At 36.5% G+C, this 21,708-nt stretch overlaps 1 protein-coding gene across 4 annotated transcripts in view; it reads left to right on the forward strand.

Annotated features, from left to right (window-relative positions):
• Window positions 1-21,708, forward strand: part of st6gal2a (ST6 beta-galactosamide alpha-2,6-sialyltranferase 2a) — an 82,414-nt gene that overhangs the window by 53,081 nt on the left and 7,625 nt on the right. For all 4 annotated transcript variants that reach the window (XM_051711253.1, XM_051711254.1, XM_051711256.1 and 1 more), the window contains exons 3-6: window positions 1,708-2,690; window positions 10,594-10,691; window positions 11,177-11,278; window positions 15,271-15,445. In XM_051711253.1, coding sequence (XP_051567213.1) covers window positions 1,760-2,690; window positions 10,594-10,691; window positions 11,177-11,278; window positions 15,271-15,445 — 1,306 coding nt within the window. In that variant the 5' untranslated portion in view covers window positions 1,708-1,759. The remainder of the gene's footprint in view (window positions 1-1,707; window positions 2,691-10,593; window positions 10,692-11,176; window positions 11,279-15,270; window positions 15,446-21,708) is intronic.

The raw sequence follows: 21,708 nt of genomic DNA on the forward strand, positions 1-21,708 counted from the left end.
CACAAAGTGTTACAGTACTGAAAGATTGTTTTTTTTACATAAAATACTGTACTGTAAGACTGTTATGACTGCAGGTGTTCTCATATCTAAATTGAGAATAGAAACATAATAGCGAAGCTTAGAGCATGAATGATCTCGGGAGACGACCTTTTCTCACAGGAAAATGGAAACTAACACAGAGATGTCTTTCCTGTTTTTGACAAAATAAGCTGTTGCTTTTTAGCAGCTTGTGTAAAGTGCATCTTTTAGGCTGATTTGTCAGTCTTTGTTCATGGGTTTCTACAGCTCAAGCAACTCTGTCTGGTAACACCATCAAGTACGGAATGTGAAATGATGCTGTATTTAAATTCAAGTCTCTCCCAATCAAAGCTGATCCTTGAAACATGGGACAAAACAGGCTAAAGAAGTGAGAGAATGAAAGTTTATGTACCAATATATTATTTTAGATTAATATGTTATACATGTTCAGAGGTATTCATTTACAGTATGTGTTAGTGCGGCCTAACCAAATAACACTAATTTGCTTATGACACAATGCAGTTTTTCTTATGTTACTAGCTACTAACAGGATCTTAATAAAATGTGGAAAATTAACGATCCCAAACTATTTCTTTACAATTTGGGTGACGGAGTTGACATATCATGGTTGTGACAGAAAATAAAAGCATAGATACCATAATAACATAATAAAAGAAGCTATAAAACTCACAGCCTGTCTGACATTGTTTAACTCATAGCAAATAAGGATAGAGGGCCTGAAGAATACAGACTATGAGCTTTGTTTTCATAAACATTTGATTTGACAGTGTAGACTAAAAAGTAGGTACAATTGTGAAACCTTTTAAAAGAAATAGATTTTTAAAATTATATTAGAGCATAGTAGTAATCTTGGTAACACTTTACAATAAGATTCCATTCGTTAACATTAGTTAATGCATTGGGTATCATGAAAAACATTTAATCTTGGTTAATGTTAGTTAATAAAAATACAATTGTTCATTGTTAGTTCATGTTATTTCATAGTGCATAAAAACAAATACAACTTTTAATTTTAAAATGTTGAAATTAAGATTAATAAATCCTTAATTAATGTTCATTGTTAGTTCATGTTAACTAATGCCAACAAATGAAACCTTATTGTAAAGTGTTACCGTAATCTTTAATATAAACTGTATATAGTAATCTAATTAAATATATACTGTATAAAGTTATAGTTTATATATATATATATATATATATTACTGCATATGTGTGATGTTATTTATATATATATATATATATATATACACACACTTAGTGACCACTTTATTAGGTACACTTGTATACCTACTTATTCATGTGATTATCTATTCAGCCAATTGTGTGGCAGCAGTGCAATGCATAAAATCAAACAGATATGGGTCAGGAGCTTCAGTTAATGTTCATATCAACCATCAGAATGGAGAACATTTTTTTTATCTCAGTGATTTCGACCGTGGCATGATTTTTGGTGCCGGATGGGTTGGTTTGAGTATTTCTGTAACCGCATACGTTTAAGTAATTGAGTATTAGTAAAGTGTATTTGTGTTCAGAACGTTTTAGTGACAATCTCAATTTCAGAGTGGAAATTGTTGTTATCAAAACTAATGACATGTTCAGTTTTGAATCGAGAATAATTTTTTTTTGTATTTTTAAGGAAAAATTTAAAATTAACTTGTCTTGTCGTAGGCCTCCTGCCCCTGTTGGGTCCAAGGTGCAGCAGCGCGTGGACAGCTGGGAAATGAAGTCCATTCGGAAACAGTGGCGACGGCTTGCCCTCGGGCTTATGCTGCTCTGGGTGCTGCTGTTCCTAGCTCTCCTCTCCTACTTTATGGAGTCACGAGTGGATGAGCCACATTCTACGGGCGGCCTTACTTATACGGACACCCGCCGTCTGACCTCACTGCAAGGTAACCCCCGCACCATTATGGCCACACATTTGGGGCTCGCCACCTCCTCTATGCCCCCTGCTTCCAGTGACACCCAACAGGAGCAAAACCAGGATGAAAACCCCAGTGCCAATCCCCAGCCTAGTCCACTCAGCCAGGAAGAATACCCCTTCCCAGATCTTCAGAGCCTGGCGGCCTGGTCCTCATTTGGCACCCAAGACGTGGGCTCAAGATCGGGCGATGTGAGTTTCAACCGTGAACGACAAGAGTACAACCAGGATTCACCTCAAAAGGTTGAAGATGATGAAGAGGAGGTGGTGGGTGGGGAAGAAGACGATGATGAAGTAGGAGAGGAGGACAGGAGGAGGACGACAATTAAACGGGCCACAGTGACAAGGCGGGATAACTCCAATCCAGATGAGTACTATGTGCCGAGATCTAAATCTGTAGTACGTGGACTTTGGAGAGGGAATTTGTCAGTGGGCATGCTTAGTCCACGTCTCCAGAGAGCAGTGAAAGACTACCTGAATAATAATAAACACGGTGTGTCCTACAGGGGGCACCGGAAGGCTCAACAGAGCGGCCAAAAAGTAATGTGTGAGCTAAAGAAGAGAGGGAAGGTTAGAACTTTGGATGGGGCTGAGATGCCTTTCTCCAAATTAGGCTGGGAGAAGATTGTACCTGCCTTACCTTTAAGCCAGCTCTATGGGCCAGGCTTCCAGTCCTGTGCGGTGGTCACCTCTGCTGGAGCCATGCTCCACTCTGGACTTGGCAAGGATATTGGTGAGTGAGAGAGCAAAGTTGAAGGGTTAGTTCACCCAAAAATAAAAATTCTGCCATTTACTCACCTTTAAGTCGTTCCAAACCCAAATTACTTTTCTTTGGTGGAATACAAAAGATATGTTATGGGCTGACAGCCTCAGGCACCATTCATGTTCATTGTATGGAAAAAAAGATTCAATGAAAGTGAATGAGATTAACATTTTGCCTAACATCTTTTGTGTTCCAAGGAAAAAAGTAATATGGGGTTGGAACAATATGAGGGTGGGTAAATGATTACAGTGTTTTTGGGATAATTACAAAAAAATAAAAATAAAACGAATAAATACATTTGTGGTAAAATACCAGCAGCTGTGGTTGCCAGAAATTCACCATAAAAATACAGTGACCTTGTTTCAGGCATTATGGGATGTCATTTTCATGCCTGTATATTTCAGTTCACTATCGTTTATATTATTATGTGAAATAAACTTAGTATATTAACTCCCTGGAATTATAAAAATCGGCTTTTCACTTTCAAAAAGTATTGTTAAACACCATAGCAACTACAGAAGGCCACATGATGACTTAAATTCATCTAGAGTGACCCTTTCAGCAGCACTGAATAATACACATGTAGAGAGAGTGCACACACCAAAAAACACCATCAGGGTAACACATGTGACACTAAAATAATGCAATAAACATTAACTAAACTGCTTGAAATATAACACAGAACACGCCAATGCACATAACTGATATTAAAAATAAGGAGAACCATAACAATGTTCAAACAGTATAATGTATTGTGATTGGTCACACAGGGACTTCTGGGAATGCCTGATAATGTTTTTTTTGTTTTTTTTTTAACCTTAATTATAACAATAGTTTACTATAAAAGTACATGTATTGTATTACATGTACTTTTATAGTAAACTATTGTTATAATTAAGGTAAAAAAAAAAAGTCGTTCCAAACCCAAATTACCAAAAATAAAAATGTGTGTGTGTGTGTGTGTATGTATGTATGTATATATATGTATATATATATATATATATATATGTATATATATAATTAATTTTAATCGTCAGTGTTTGTGTCGACAATCCCTCCTTTTGTGGATAAATATAAGTGTAACGTGATTGCAAATGCTTCAATCTCAATACAATCCAAGTGGAAAAAATATATGCAACTCACTTTTTTGATTATCCACAAAAAGAGGGATTGTCTGACAAACACTGATGATTAAAAAATAAAAATAAAATAATATATATATTATTTTTTTTTATAGTGTTTTTATATATATATATATATATATATATATATATATATATATATATATATATAAACTAATATTCTGCCAATATAGATCATTAGCCTAATTGTAACTTAGTTATAGAAATGTTATTGAATTCAATTGATGTGTGATCACAGTTGTGAGTTTATCAAAGTAATTCAAACAGGGCTCGTTCAGTCAGATTTGAGAGTTGGAACTATAGTTTTCAAAAGAAAAAAATATTTTCTTGGTGTTCTCTGAACTGCTTCATCCTGCTGGCAATTAGTTTTTCATTGATGCTTCAGTTTCCTGATGAAAGTATCGTTTTCAGTCACAGTTTCAAGTTATCTGTACAGTTGCTTGTTTGGAGAGATATAGTTTGGATCCAAATCAAAATATATGTTCTTGTCTGGTCTTTTTTAAATAGCCTCCTAAAGGAAATTAGCCTAATCTTTTTTTTGTGAAAGTGTTCAAGCAAGGCCTTGTTTTGGTTTGGTTGAGAAGCCGTTTTCTCTGAATCTCTTTGCTTGAGGTTTTTGGTTTCTGTGGTGATGCCAGTTTCTCTGAATGGGTCAGTGGGATACTGATGCCCTTTCTGGTTGCATAATCACGAGTATCACAAGGCACACAAAGGGCCCAAATTCTTCCAGCTTTGGCATCTATGGTGGCAGAGTGGTAATGGGCTGCAAGGAAGGAGTTTCCATGGTAATGCCACAGCTTTCATTGTTTCTCAGGGCAATGGCCACTGTGGAGGCTCATGAACATTTGGTGATGTTAGTTCTTTTAAATGACATCATTTTAGAAGGATTTAATATGGATTTTTTTCTTACCATTTCTTCTGTTTTCCATTTAAGATTTTAATTAGATTGGAGCTTTCACTCATGCACCTCCTCTTTCTCTTTCTCTCTAGTGCTCATTATGCCACTAAATATCACTAGATTTCCCTGTGGGTTATTTTCCTTTCATCCAAGAAATAATACAAGAAGTATTTATAATGGTATTTATTTATTAGTATATTTTAATTATTAGTATGTTAGTATTATTGCCATTATTTTTAGTGTGTAGTATTAGTTTATTGCTATTATTAGTCAGTTATAAGGTGTGTAGCCCCTATTTTTTTTCTTCTTCTGGTTGGGGGCGTGTGGTAGCCCATAGAACTGTATGATAAAAAAAAGCTGTGAAATATGGCATACTTTGTTATAGGGCAAGGTCTGAAAAGTCGTTTGACCAAATTAGGGGCCAAACCAATCTTCAAAGCCTTTCAATGTTTCTGCCACTTGTGTGCTTGGCCCCACAAATGCCGCTTGCAGCTAAATGTTTTATATTGCTTCTTTTTCCAATAGTTGTAGTAGAAGTAGTTCACACACAATATCTATTCAGTATGGCTAGCACTGATTTGAATATACACGAAGGTCAGTTTTGATCAGATTGTATTTCTCTGAAGTCCTATAGCCTGTCTATTAAATACTGATGGTCTGTCAGAACACTTCCCATCAGCTGTGCCAACCTAGTGCGCCCTCCAAAAATACTCAAGGACAAGCAACACAGCCAGCAATATCACAGCACAGCCAAGAGTAGACCTGCCAATATGCCTGATGAGAATTTTTGCTCTCTCTTGCTCATGTAATGTTGAAAGCTTATCTTTGCAATCAAAAGCTCAATCTCTGCTATCTTTGACCAGTTTCCTCTTTACATTTTCTATGGGAAACGCCAGTCTATTATTATTGGAGTACATGTAGTTTATCACATCAAGTATTTCCAGTTATCTGCAGGGATATCCCAGATTTGATTGACATATTACCACCTCAAGCACAAATATTGCAATATCCCAGTTGTTTCTTGTTTTGGCTCGAACTGTACCTATTACCTTAGTTGTTGGTCTTTATCTGCCTCCTAGTGGTAATACAGTGACTTGCCTCACTACAAATATTGAGAAGACCAGGGCTGCGTTTCACAAAAGCATCACAAGCTTAAGTTGATCGTTGCTTTTGCCACCAATGGTTTCTACGATCTACTTACAATGTTTTTAGGAAATGCAGCCCAGGCTAGCTGTCACACTTTCTAACCCAGTGGATATTCTCAGGGTAGATTTATTTTTGAAAGTCAATTTCTTTATATACACAGCCCTAAAAGTCTTACAAAAAAGCTGTTGAACTCCTTCACTCTTGCCCAAGAAAAAAGATAGTCCACTGAACACACAATGACCATTTTTATATGTTGCTACAAAAGAAATAAATAGCCAGGTTCTCAGCTAAATGTAAAGATAAATGGGAAACACAAAACATTTCATGATATTGCAAAATAAATAAATAAATAAAAATAAAGGGTGACCTAAAATATCAAACTATTGTTTTGGTCAACTGAAATTGCTATTGATAAATCTATAAAAAATAATTTTTTTATATTCCCTTGTATTGACAACATAGTTCAAACTTTCAGTTAAAATAATCCCTTATTATATTGTTGAATGTTACTTTACCTATATGTGAAAGTGGTTTTATTGTGTTCACTTATTTACCCAACAACTATTATAATATAATATATATATATATATATATATATATATATATATATATATATATATATATATATATATATATATATATATATATATATTGAACTGTGTGTTTTCAAACCAACACACAAAACCACTGCTAGTGTAGAAAACAAGTATTTATGTCATTGAACTTTTGACTCCAAACCTTTTAGTTACTGCATTTAGCCCTTATGACAACTTCCCCTTGTGACGTCTACCATGACCCCTATAGCACATAATGTGTGACATGTAACCATTTGTAAAATGACAGATTAATGTTAAAGTAACAGAGTGATTTGTTCTTTTACTATTCTGTCTTCTTTTCACACTGTGTGTCTGTATAATTTCTCAATATATACAGGTATTTCACACAAAGGCTCTATTTTTCTCTCCTGGAATGACTTATATTCTGTCATGAGATTGATGTCCCTGTCAAAATTGTGGCAACATGCTCAATGTCAAACTAAAATTTACTGCTTTGAAATATTGCTTGTTGACGAATGTCAATAAACAGCATGCCAGCTGAACCAAGTGATTGATGAGAAGACGAGAGGATACCTTCATTAGATCAGTCATTGTCACATCACACACCCAGGAAACAAGTATATTCTCGGTCTGTGTCTTTCTGTATAGTATATGTATGCATATATACTGTGTATATACTGTATGTATGTGGCTTTTGAACAAAGCTGTTTTAATGCAGCAAACTTTTCATCCACTAGAGAGCACTGTTGCTTTAAACCACAGAAAATAATTGCAGGGAGCATGGGATTATTGTAGTGTTGTTAATTGAATAAAATTGAAATTAAATTTAAGTTCATTTACATGATATGCTAATTAATTAACCCTTTTAAAGCTGGCATATTATGTTTTATAATTGATTTTCTAAAGCCTCTACATCTTCAACATGATCAGTACTTTGCTGAAAAACCTGTTGTCTGTAATGTACTAGATGTCTACCTCCACCTGGTGAAAGTTGCCTTTCTGGAAGTATCACAATTTCTATAATGGACTAATTCAAATTAAGTTTATAAATGTATATCAATATTTGCCTGAAAAATGCGCCAAATGAAGAACATTCAAAGACATTACATTATTGTGGCAGATGAGTAAAGCATAGAACAGGCATAATGAAAGTGGCTGTAGAAGTCAGTTTATTGTTTGTTTTATTTCCATGTATTGAACATATCCCTGTCACTGCTGTACATTAACCTTTTCATGAGGAGGGTCTAAATTCCCCTGCAGTGCCCCCTGGAGTGAGTTATTTTTGCACGTGACACTGCACTTTTGATTTCTTGTCATAAACAAAATACGGTGTATAATATAGTAAACATGTGAACAAATGGGTTATGTCTGCTGTACTGTATTTGTTTTATTTTGTTTTTATAGCTGTGAAAAAACAAATGAACAAATAATATCAGCAGTCTGGTTTATCTATATGCACTGTTTGACTTCTCAGACTGTGTGTGTGTGTGTGTGTGTGTGTGTGTGTGTGTGTGTGTGTGAGACAAGCGCTAATGTAAACAGACTTGCTGCGTGCATCGGATAATCACACTCGATCAGCATGTTTTCACTGCGAGTATACGAGTTTTAAACTGTTATTGTGGTGCTTTTGTGATAGTTTGGCTCTCTGTTTCAGAAAACATACATATTATATGCCTAAAAGATTGTTTGAGTTGCTGTTTGTGTGGATGAAAACCGCATTTGCACCTAACAAATAGACGTAGCTGCCTGCATGGGATGACTGCACATTTAGATGTGATGGCTGTGCATATACTTTGAACCGTTATCATAGTACTTTGGTGACAATTAGGCTGTTTGTTACTTAAACATAATGCGCTTGAAAAGACTCTGAGTAGCTGTTTGTTTGACGAATGACAACCGCTTCTAATGTAAAAAAATTGGCAGTACGCATAGGAGGAAGATCGCGTTTGATGTATTCACTGTGCGTATAAGCGCTGTAAACTTTTTATTGTGGTACTTTGGTGATGAGTTGGATGCATGTATATAAAATAAATTTATTCTGTTGTTTGAAAGACTGTATGAGTAACTGTTTGAGCAAATATAAATGACAGACGCTTGACCAGTGCAGCCTTTGTTGCGCAAAAGCCGATTTGAATCTGGCAGCTTGTAACGTGGCTGTTACAGAAACACGTATGTGTGATGCTACTCTGCGGGGCCCAGAAAGGGTTAACATGTTAAATTGACAGCCCTAGTTGTTATGTATTCTGAAACAGTGCACAACAGTTGAAGAATTTTAGAAATGTACTTTCTGGCCTTTTTTAATTGACTTATATTAAGGGAGTAATTGTTTGACACACAGTTCACCCAAACATGAAAATGTTGTCATAATTTTATATACCCAGTGTACTTCTGAACATATATGATTTTCTCTCTTCCGTGTATTATTTAAGGAGATATTTTGCAGTATGTTGCATTTTTCTTTTCCATTCAATCAAAGTGAATGGGGACGAATGATGTTGAGCTCCAAAAACGACAAAAATACAATATCGCGTAGTATGTGAAAATTCAGTGGAAGACATCCAACTAATAGAAATCCCAGAGTTGAGTTTAGTCATAAATGGTGTGTAACTTTGTTGCTTTGTTCTCTCTTAAACAGGCTGCTTGCACAGTTCCTTAAAAGGATCAGGTTTACGCTTTTGCATGGTTATTGATTACGGGCCACTATTCCCTCACATTTCCAGGAATGCTTGAGGGTAACGTGCATTTTACATTATCATAACCATGGGTATGCCGTTAAATATCAGGGTATAATTGTAATTAATCATGAGTGACGTCTGTACAACCCTTCAATTTATGGAATGACTTCCATGTAGTAAAAGCCTTCAACATTTTATTAATCCTCATGTTCTGTTTGGGATCTGAGCAGTGTTAGGTGTAATCTGATTACAAGTAGTAATCTAATTACTTTTAAGTAAAAAAAGTAATGTTATACATGACTAAATTTGCATGATCAGAGTACAGTTAATTACTTTTAGGTACATTACTTGGGTTACACATTTCTAAAGTAATATCAATGTAGAATAGATTTAAAACAAATTGTTCATATGTACGACTGTGTTTCTGTGACAGCTAAAGAGTCATTAATGAGTCATTGTAAGGTAGAAAAGTGTTGTTCTGTGTGTATGACTGTGCGACAGTGATCTAGGAAGAAGTATAGACAACATTTTGAATTTGTTGAGCAGAAAAAAACTTTCTGTGAAAGATGTTTTAGAAAGTAACGTAAACTAAATAGTAATGTTATTACATTTTCCATAGAGTAATGATCAGTGTAATCTGATTACAGTTTTAAAGCAGTAATTAGTAATTTTTGGTGGATTACAATTTACCCAACCCTGGATTTTAGGGACTTCTTAACAAACAAATATATCCAGAAACACACTCAGTACTGAAGTTTAGGGCTGATACTTAAGGACTTTTATAATCTTATGAGAACTGATCAACAAAATTTGAACTGGATAATACACTTCAACTATAAAAGCATGAAAAATGCAATGAATTTTCCTATGCTAAGATTCTCAGATTGGTGTGCACAGTATAGCAGTACAATCATCCCTCCCGGTTATTCATTTTATTTTTGACGGAATTTTTCTGTAATGTGCTTTTGCTGGGGTCATATTGACCCCAAACTGAAACGGTGTTACTATAGTGGATAACAATCATGTTTCTGAAAAGTGCATGGCTTTTTTTGTGATAAAACAGAAGAATAATGCTTCAATAATATCTGCATGCTGGGTTTTTTTAGGTCACAAGGACATATCAAAATAATAGGTTCATTTTAAAATGACTTATTACTTTTAACATGTACAGCATTAGGTTATCTGGAACCCCAAACATCGAGTCAATTTAACATAGCCTGCAGGTTAAGAGAAAAAATACAGTTGCTTTTCATGTAAGACCATTGTTTTGATTATGTTTGAAGTCTGAAGTCTTTGTTTCTCTTGTCTTTTGTTACATTTTGGTTCCATTTTTGTTCTCTGTACATGGGTGAGAATGAAACTTTTTTGTTTTTCTAACCATTGTTTCAGATGTCTTTTAAATATGGTTCTGTCCTAGGCATCACTTGATAAACATGCAAATTTATGTTATTCCAGACTCCCATGATGCAGTTCTGCGGTTTAATACAGCTCCTACTGAGGGTTATGAAAGAGACGTTGGAAATAAAACCACCGTACGCATCATCAACTCTCAGGTGAGCGGCGTTTGATGTTTTCAGCTTGCACAAATAGTACTGGGACTTTGTAAATCAGCCCCGTAAATGAACAAAATCACTTTTGAAAACGCTTCTGGTTCATGTGATTTGGTTGTGTGTGTTTTTCATGGAGAGCTGTGAGTCATCATTTCCTAGTAGACACATGCTTGCTGAACAAATTGAAGCACAAAGCATGCTGACAAACACCACACTTTGTTAAAATACTGGGATGCGCTGAGTTTAATACATTCCTTTTAATGTCACCAAATGAACACAAGCACATTTCTGAGAACAAGATTGGGAAAAAACAGATGCTTGTTTGCTTACTTTTAGTGTCCAGCCAGTTAGGATGCATTAGACAAAAGTAGTACTTTGATTCACAGGTGTAACTGTTTTGTTTTTTGTGGCCAATCCTTAATTTGGTGTGTTTTTTTCCTTCTTTTCTTTGTCTTCTCAGTGTAATATATCCTCTGTTCTCTGTGCAGATCCTGGCTAATCCCAAGCATCGGTTCAACACTAGCTTATTATATAAGAATGCAACACTGGTGGCGTGGGACCCCGCTCCATACACCCTTAACTTGCACAAAGTGAGTACTGAGCCTATTTATTTTGTTATTTGTTTTTTCCATTTACATCTTTTATTCATAATTATTATCTTTTGACAAAAATATCCTTTAAATTTAGAAAGTATTTTGTCATATCATATTCATTAATTTTAGACAGATTGAAATGGCATATAATTTTAGTCAGTGAGGATAAGATTTTAGTTGACGATAATGTTCACAATTAATTTATTTTAACCTGAATCAAACATAAAAGATTTGTCCTTGTGGAGAAAAAGAATAGCATTCAAGTTTGCATACCCCTTTCTGAATATGCATTGTTTATCATATAAAAGTAGATGATCATAAAAATTGCAATCTTCTTATTTTGTTTAGTACTGCCCTGATGAAGCAATTTGACAAAAAAAAAAAAAAAAAAAAAAATATATATATATATATTTACAAATATTCCACAAGACAAAATAACTGCATTTACACAAATGATGCTGCGCAAAAGTGTATGTCCCGTTGGTTCTTAACATGATGTGTTGCTTCCATGAAAATCAATGACCATTTGGATCTTTTGTTACAGTTGCGCATGAGTCCCAGCTTTGTCCTGAGCAGTGAAGTCATCACTATTTGAAAAAAGTCATTTTTGATCAAATCTAGACAGCCTCATTTCCAGCAGCCATCACTCCAACACCTTATCCTTGAGTAATCATGCTAAATTGCTAATTTGGTACTAGAAAATCACTTGCCATTATATCAAACACAGTTGAAAGCTATTTGGTTCGTTAAATGAAGCTTAACATTGTCTTTGTGTTTGTTTTTGAGTTGCCACAGTATGCAATAGACTGGCATGTCTTAAGGTCAATATTATGGTCAAAAATGACAAAAAAGAAACAGCTTTCTCTAGAAACTCATCAGTCAATCACTGTTTTGAAATTTACAAAAAACTGAAGATTTCATACAAAGGTGTACACTACAGTCTTCAAAGATAAAGGACAACTGGCTCTAACAAGGACAGAAAGAGATGTGGAAGGTCAGATGTACAACTAAACAAGAAGATAAGTACATCAGAGTCTCTAGTTTGAGAAATAGACACCTCACATATCCTCAGCTGACAGCTTCATTGAATTCTACCCGCTCAACACCAGTTTCATGTACAACAGTAAAGAGAAGACTCAGGGGTGCAGGCCTTATGGGAAGAATTGCAAAGAAAAAGCCACTTTTGAAACAGAAAAACAAAAAGAAAAGGTTAGAGTGGGCAAAGAAACACAGACATTGGACAACAGATAATTGGAAAAGAGTGTTATGGATCTTAACCCCATTGAGCTTTTGTGGGATCAGCTAGACTGTAAGGTGCGTGAGAAGTGTCCGACAAGACAGCCACATCTATGGCAAGTGCTACAGGAAGTGTGGGGTGAAATGTCACATGAGTATCTGGACAAACTGACAGCTAGAATGCCAAGGATCTGCAAAGCTTTCATTGCTGCACGTGGGGGATTTTTTAAGAGAACTCTATGAAGTAGTTTAAGAAGTTCTGAACATTTATTTTCAAATTGTAATAGTAATTTTTCACGTTATTAATTTCCTGACTATACATTGCGATCAGTTGAATGCCACTTTGGTGAATAAAAGTACCAATTTCTTTCCGTAAGAGCAAAATCTGTACATTATTCCAAACTTTTGGCCGTGTGTGTGTGTGTGTGTGTGTGTGTGTGTGTGTGTGTGTGTGTGTGTGTGTGTGTGTGTGTGTGTGTGTGTGTGTGTGTGTGTGTGTGTGTGTGTGTGTGTGTGTGTGTGTGTGTGTGTGTGTGTTCAAAAGTTTTGAAACACTTGACTGAAATGTTTCTCATGATCTTGAAAATCTGAAGGCGTATGCTTAAATGTTTGAAATTTAGTTTTGTAGACAAAAATATAATTGTGCCACCATATTAATTTATTTCATTATAAAACTTAAATGTAATAAAAAAAAAAGTTTTTGAAATTGATGACTTGGACCAAATAATAAAGAAAAGCAGCCAATAAGTGCCCAACATAGATGGGAACTCCTTCAATACTGTTTAAAAAGCATCCCAGGGTGATACCTCAAGAAGTTGGTTGAGAAAATGTCAAGAGTACATGTCTGCAAATTCTAGGCAAAGGGTGACTACTTTGAAGATGCTAAAATATAACACAGTTTTGATTTATTTTGGATTTTGTTTAATCACAACATAATTCCCATAGTTCCATTTATGTTATTCCATAGTTTTGATGACTTTACTATTATTCTAAATGTGAAAAAAAAATTGATAAAGAATGAGTGTTTCAAAACTTTTGACCGGTAGTGTGTGTGTATGTGTGTGTGTGTGTGTGTGTGTGTGTATATATATATATATATATATATAATTTATTTATTTATTTATTTAAGCAATATCATGAGCAAGAGTGCGATATGGCCCTATATCAGCACTGCTGTGATTCGGCCACAGGCACGAGGCCGCAGGCCGAGTGCCGTAGGTATTCACAGCAGTGCTGATTTAGGGCCATATCGCACGATTGCTTATATACAACAGTTCAATGAACAAGTACATTTTAAGAAATTAGGAAAATTTGAGTACGGTCATAAAAACGCATTTGTGCATGGAACTACTTTCTTACGTGACGGATCAGAATCTGAAGTTGTTGGTTCATACCAAATGAAGTGTCCAAGCCTCTGATAGTATTTCAAAAATGTCACTTCAGAAATAGTATCACGGCTTGTGCAGTTTCTACCAAGTTATTGGATAAACAAGGATGGGGGTGTGTGTGTGTGTGTGTGTGTGTGTGTGTGTGTGTGTGTGAGAGAGAGAGAGAGAGAGAGAGAGAGAGAGAGAGACTGAGCGTGTGCGATCACCTGTTGCCACTCCCAAGCAGAGATGTTGTCAGCTTTCTGAAGATCAGCTTTCTCAGTGGTAAAATAGCCGTCCAAGCGGGGTATTCCTCTTTATTTCGTGGTAGCCGGTGCGCTATAGTCATTCACTGTAGAAACTGCAATGTCCTCCGCCATTTTAAACAGTATGTATCCAATGTGGAATACATACTTTCTTATCAAAAGCTGGTGTTTCGATGTAGAGACAAAAGGGATTATACACACTCATACGCATGCACAAATTTAATGACGCTAGCACCAACCCTCCTTACAAAATACAGCTTAATCAAATTATGCATTGCAATTATTAGCACTTAATCAAGGCTGCTCATGTTAGTGTTCTGCTTGTTAGCTTGATCTCTGCTTAATGTGTGGTTGTTAAGTGGGAACGTTAAAGGTGAACTCACTGTACTGTAATAGGGCATATAGTACTTAGAAAAGAATCAGACACCTTGAGTATCTGCCAAAATGTGTCTCACATGGGCGATTTTATGCAACGTGGTGAGATCCTCCAGAAAATAATTTTGCCTTTGTATAATAATATAAAAGTAATTAGTCTTAGGTGGTTAAGAAAATGTTCACCCAAAAAAGGCAGTTCTGTCTTTATTGACTCACTTGTACACTATATTCCAAGTCTTCTGAAGCCATACAATGGCTTTGTGTGACAAACTGAGCAAAATTTAAGTCGTTATTCAGTGAAAATCTTCCTTTGCGCTGCAGCCTCAACGTGATGAGGTCATGTGATAACAGTGGAGCATATTACAGAAATGTTAAATCTTTCATCATGAAATATGTCAAGTTGTGTAATGCCTGCTTCACATACAATTCTTTTTTAAATAATTGACAGAATACAGTGTATATACTGTGCAGTATTCAGTAAGTAAGCTAGTATTCCATTCTGAACATAGCTAATGAGATGTTTTGGTCTAAATGAATCATTCTTGAGTACAGCACTAGAGATTGCCTATGGTATCTAGTGACTCACAGTTTTGAGCTTGCCGCACAGGAACATGTAATGGAGTAACCAGTTAAAATGTATTGATTCACTTGAAAGGTCTCGTTCCTTAAACTGAACAGAGTCACACCATGGTAGTTCTTTTAGAATAATTTTGGTCATAATATTGTTGTGTGTTTTGTTTTGTAGTGGTACTCGAATCCAGATTACAACCTGTTCACACCATACGTGGAATACCGGATGCACTTCCCCGCTCAGCCTTTTTATATCCTGCATCCTAAATACATCTGGCAGTTATGGGATGTGATCCAGGGTAACAATCTGGAGAACATTCAGCCCAACCCACCCTCCTCAGGGTTCATAGGTAAGACATCCACATACTGTACACACTCGGACATACACACACATTCAGCATTACTGGTTTAAAGGTAAAGAGTTTAATTTCTGCACAACAAACAACCTCAAATAGAATTGAAAAAATAATGACTTTTTAAACAAGATTCAAACCCTCCCCTATCTAAATTGTTTGGACAAACAGATAGTCCCGCCCCAAACTCGTGCCATTGGTCGAGCTAATGTTATTTTGCCCGGCCCAGCTGGGCCAGTTAAACAAATAGATTGCAATTCAGTTTGGTGCAGCTACCCTTAAGGTAAGATGAACAAATGCTTGATTTCAGATCTAAAGCAGCCTTATCCCTTTTCTAAATTCCTTGATGATACAACTACTGCCACCCTGAAGAAATGGGTGGTTTGAAATATGTACTTAAAGCACCTCTTGTTATATTCAAGGCCAAGGACGTGAGAGTGAACTTTGACAGGGTTACTGTTTATTATTTGCCTCCGTTTCGTGGTGTTTTTGCATCGTCAACATGAGTACCACCTTGAGTGCTAGCTGAAACTGTTCATTGTAGCTAGATAACGACAAAAATGGAAAGCGTTGTTCGCTTAATTTTTTTGTTAAGATTTTGTCCATTAAGTTTCGCTACCACAATGCAACATGCACAGAAGTGCACTTGCATCTGTCTGCTGCTGATGCATTATAAGAGATGCAAAGAATGTGAACCGCTCACTAAGGGCATCTTTTGTGGAGACAAGTGGCAATGAGAAGTGTATTTGTCAGTCTGCTTGTCAGTCTTGTTGTCCGCAATATCAGCAGCAGTTGGCAAAATTGCTTTTATATAGACTGCAAACTGTTCTTGCGTCCACGTGAAACTTACCCCAGACCTCTATTTTCAAGCTGGGAGCTTCAGAAACCAATCAAACTGAACTCTGATGTCAAACAGGCTTGGGTCCAAACCAAAAGCTTCAGCAAAAACACCTTGAGGCTAGGAAGAGTCCTACAGCAGATTGAGATGTCACGATGGGGGTTTGTAGGTTCGACTTCTGCTGGTTTGTTTGGAGGTTGTGGGATATCTGCTCAGTTGTCATCAGGGCTTAGTTTGAGTTGCCTGAAACCACACAGAGTAGCAGATGGAGACCGTGTTTTCATCTAGAAATGGAGCTTGTGCTGGACTAGAGCCAAGAAAAATCTGACACGTTCACCACCAGCCAAATTATTCTAAACGTGTACAGTAACACAGAATTCACAATTTATTAGTGTCCAATAAATTAACTCAAAGTCTTTAACCCTTAAAGATCCAAGCATTAATGTTGATGATGTATATATGTTTTCCCCCTTAAACGTGTTTTTAGGAAGCAGTTGGATATCATGATGAATTTTTCATAATGTTTATGCAGATTGTTTTTCCCGGGTGAATTTTTGAAAATTGGGCTTTCAAGGTTGGCAATTTTCTGCACTATATAATTCTGTATAAAAGCAGGCTTCATCATGAAATAGGGTTTTATACTGTTTTTTTTTTTTTTTTTTTTTTTAAGATACTGATACTAATGCAAAGATGGGGGTATAAAAGGGGAGATTGGGCAGAAGTGTAAATGGCAAACAGGCTGCAGACAAAGATATGAATGAGGCATATCAAGCAACAGAGTGAATTGGCATTAATTTGTATTTGAGTTGATTTGGTTCATTTTGTGGACTGATCTTAAAAAAAAAAAACAAAAACAAAAAAACGTCTCCATGCGAACGATCCACACTGTTCTCACAGTGAAATCGTTAACAGTAGGTTGACTTTTCTTTAGCTAAAATCAGTCTGTGGTAACTGAAATGTGAACCACTGCCTCCAGTGGCCAAAGCAGTAAGTGTTGTTAGGCGTATGGGCACGTGTGAGCTCCATTTTCTGGGTGTAATGTCCACGGAGTGGCACCAAAAGCGAGTTGTGAAGCGAGTGACTAATCCTAAATGAGGAAAAAAATTAACCAGGAAAAAAAAAAGTTATACAATCCGATTACATTTACCAATGGCAGTAAGTTGGTGTTTGACAGCCGATTTGAAGATTTCCTGAAAGTTTGTGCAGGCGAGCTTTTTCGAACCACTGCAACAAAGAACCTACATTTTGGCCACTAAACACTTAACAGGTCAAAAACTTGTTCAGACAATTGCTAAATTTGATCCAAAGCAGTCAGAAATAATTACAAGTGTTTTAATTGTGCCACAGTGGATCTCATAGGGTTAATAGTGATCTGACCTGTAGTATTCCACTGGCCATATTCCACACCACAACCACTGCCTCTGGTTAGCTTGCAGCAAAATTCGTTCCACTCACCTCTCCTCTTATAAGGCCTCAGCGTTGCTGATGAAATGCAGCATGGCGTTGCTGCAGGCTCAAGAGTAATCATCCGCAGCCGTTCTTATTAAACAGGTGTTGGATATCTCACAAACACAGACAGACTCTCCTCTCGGATGTAGACCCTGTTTCTACGGTTATGGCGGAAGGACTGGTGGTATATATAGGTAGTTTGCTGTATTTTGTGCTGCACGCCTTGTTGTTATGTAAACTGGGAAAATAGTTGACACTTTCCACGAATAGAGTACAGTTTACTTTCCTAGTACTTTTTGCAAAGCATTATAGGGACAAACCCCATGTTTTTTTGTCATTAAAACTACAGTAGATATGAGTAACTTATAGCGACTGTAACTAGCTATTATTATAAAACAATTTCAATTGTAATTTTAAGAATAGATATTCTATTTATTCTCATAAAAACTATTTTTAATTAACTCATTTTAATAACCAAAAATGTTTGTTGTGGCACACTTTTTCCATTTTATCAGTTTTGTTTAGTTTTTTTGCTCAAACCGTAAAATCACAAAATCTATATATATAAAATGATTTATACATTGTAATGTTCATGTAAATAAATAGAAAATAAAAATTTTTGTTTAACTTCCTGACATTGACGATCAACATTTACTGTAAGTTAAGCACCTCCTTTTACTGACCGAAAAAAAATAATAATCATTTAGTACCCGATTCATGAGAAGTGCTAGATATAATTACTGGTTTTGAAAGGACGAGAATTCAGTTGTTTGTGTTAAAAAGACAGCACAGAATTCTGAATCTTTAAGGGCTGTTCATGCCTCCTCTTAATTTATAAAAATGACAAACACTTTAGCAGAGACAGTACTCATAAGTCTTCTTCCAAAATCAATTGGCACTCCTATAGATATAGATTGATCTGCACATGTACTTGAACAAAATGGCACAACTGTATTCTGACGAATTGACAGGCAAATATAATTCTTTAAATGTCATGACAATTAAAGCTGTGGGTAATTTCTTGTTGACCTTTACAAATAAACAAACAGACACTTACACACACATTGTAATGCTCACAGTGTTCCCTTTTCCATGTTTGGCACATCTTCATCATACACAATCTTTTCAGGGTTATTGAAATGGGAGTGATGTTCGTTGAGTTTGAGCAGCGTCGACTAGTGCCCAGAGATGCCATTCAACCCCATGCATACATTCATCAAGTTTCAAACATAAAAGAAAGTCCTTATGTTCCCTTGGAAATCACTAGAGAATTCATCGTCCAAGTGAAATGTTCATATATCTATGTATTATGTGTCCGGTATTGACTTCTGGGGATAAAAGTTCCCCCTCTTTTATTATTGCACTTTACCCATAAAAAAGTTGTCTTCACTGTTATGAAGTGCTATGGAATCAATGGCAGCATAGTGCCTCTCCTCTTTATGGTAGAAGAGGTTTCTATACATCAGTGACCCAGGCTCAGACAGCAATTCTACACATAAAACATAGCTGGGAAAAACAATATACATTCATTTTATGACTCATCCTTTAGTTGCAATTCTGCAAAATAGATCAAATACACAATGGTGTGATGGAACTGTTAAAAAAAACTCAATAGCTTCTCATAATACATCGCCTAATACTCTAATTAGTTTAAATGGAATGCAAACAAGACGTTGCTTTTGTTTTCTTGCTTTCCCAAGAGAAATTGTGTACGAGAGCAAAAGACAGAAAAATATTAAAGTTGTGAAAAAATGTAAAAGTTGCAAATATCTACTAGTTTGATAACACTGTGTAACAAATTTTTGTTTTTGATTTTTTTGGTTCCTGGGTAGTAAGTGTTATTTCCTAATTGCTTATGCCTCAAAAGTATAGAAAATGGCTATTATTCCCCACAAACTTTGCTTTTGTGACCAGGACAGTCATATTTTGAATATTTACCTACACTATTTCCATTGAGAAAATGGCCGAATTTGTCTTTTCGTTCACAAAGTCAGGAAAAAACAACATATGAATCCAAATTAACATGTATTTATACTAAAGTAATACAAAAGTGACTACAAAAGATTTAGAAGTGAGTTGTTTTTCGAGATTTACGATTATACTGTTAATCACTTTCATGAATCAGCCCCCAAATGTAGTCTCCCATCATGTTCTCGTTATACTGTCCTTGGTAGAGGCGTTCAAAGTCCAGTATATCCTGATAGAAGCGCTCGCCTTGCTCCTCTGTGTACGCTCCCGTGTTCTCCTTGAATTTATCAAGATGAGCATCAAGGATATGGACTTTGAGGGATTTCAGAGGTGGAGCTGAGGTGAGAAACCCATACTATCCCAACCAAAAAGACCTCAACAACTTGATTAGAGATCTTGGTCTCACCAAGTCCAATGCCGAGCTTTTGACATCTAGGCTCAAGCAGTGGAACTTGTTGGATGAAAGTGTGCAAGTCGCAGATCAGAGGAAGCATCACCAACCTTTTTCCAGCTTCTTCACCCGTCAAGATGGGCTCTGCTTCTGCCACAATGTGACCAGTCTGTTCGAGGCAATCGGAATCGCCTGTAACCAGAATGAGTGGCGCCTCTTCATTGACAGCTCATCCAGGAGCCTCAAAGCCGTGCTGCTCCATAATGGTAACAAGTACCCGTCTCTTCCCCTGGCTCACTCGGTGCACCTCAAAGAGGATTACAGCAGCATCAAGACCTTGCTGGATGGCTTGTAGTATGATGAGTATGGCTGGGAGGTCATAGGAGACTTCAAAATGGTGGCATTCCTGATGGGTCTCCAAGGTGGTTTTACCAAGTTTCCCTGCTGTCTTTGCCTTTGGAACAGCAGGGACACCAAGGCGCACTACCACAGGCGGGACTGGACACAGCAGACCGAGTTCTCTGTGGGGAGGAACAACGTCAAGTGGGAACCACTGGTGGACCCCCGGAAGGTGCTGATGCCACCACTGCACATCAAATTGGGCCTTATGAAACTATTTGTCAGAACTCTAGATAAGGAGTCTGCAGCCTTCAAGTACCTTCAAGACTTCTTCCCTAAGCTGTCTGAGGCAAAGGTCAAAGCCGGTGTCTTCTTCGGACCACAGATAAAGAAGATGCTGGAGTGCAATGAATTCCCCAAGAAGCTCACTAGTAAGGAGAAAGCGGCTTGGAACAGCTTTGTCGCAGTGGTTCAGGGCTTCCTGGTTAATCACAAGGCAGAAAACTATGTGGAGCTGGTTGAGACTCTGATGAAGAACTACGGCACAATGGGCTGTAGCATGTCCCTCAAAGTCCATATCCTTGATGCTCATCTTGATAAATTCATGGAGAACATGGGAGCATACTCAGAGGAGCAAGGTGAGCACTTTTATCAGGATATACTCGACTTTGAACACCGCTACCAAGGACAGTATAATGAGAACATGATGGGAGACTACATTTGGGGGCTGATTCATGAAAGTGATTTACAGTATAATCGTAAATCTCAAAAAACTACTCACTTCTAAATCTTCTGTAGTCATTTTTTTATTACTTTAGTATAAATACATGTTAATTTGGATTCATATGTTGTTGTTTTCTGACTATGTGAACGAAAAGACACAAATTCGGCTGTTTTCTCATTGGAAATAGGTAAATTTCAAAATATCACTGTCCTGGTCACAAAAGCAAAGTTTGTGGGGAATAATAGACATTTTCTATACTTTTGAGGCATAAGAAATTAGGAAATAACACTTACTACCCAGGAACAAAAATTGTGTCACATAGTGTAATCATTTATTCTGTCAATCATTTCTAATCAATCGGATATTGGATAAGTCTTCATACATTTGTAATATGAAGTGCTGATAAAACAAACAAAACAAAAAAATCACAGTTTGAAAGCAAAACAGTTTAAATAACCGAAATAGAAATAATATTAAAGAACAATAAAACCCCAAACTAAACCTTAATGGCTAACGCTTGGTAAGAGGTAGAACACACACATTCCCTTCTC

Source organism: Myxocyprinus asiaticus, chromosome 11, assembly GCF_019703515.2.
Source record: "Myxocyprinus asiaticus isolate MX2 ecotype Aquarium Trade chromosome 11, UBuf_Myxa_2, whole genome shotgun sequence".
Taxonomy (NCBI): Eukaryota; Metazoa; Chordata; class Actinopteri; order Cypriniformes; family Catostomidae; genus Myxocyprinus; species Myxocyprinus asiaticus.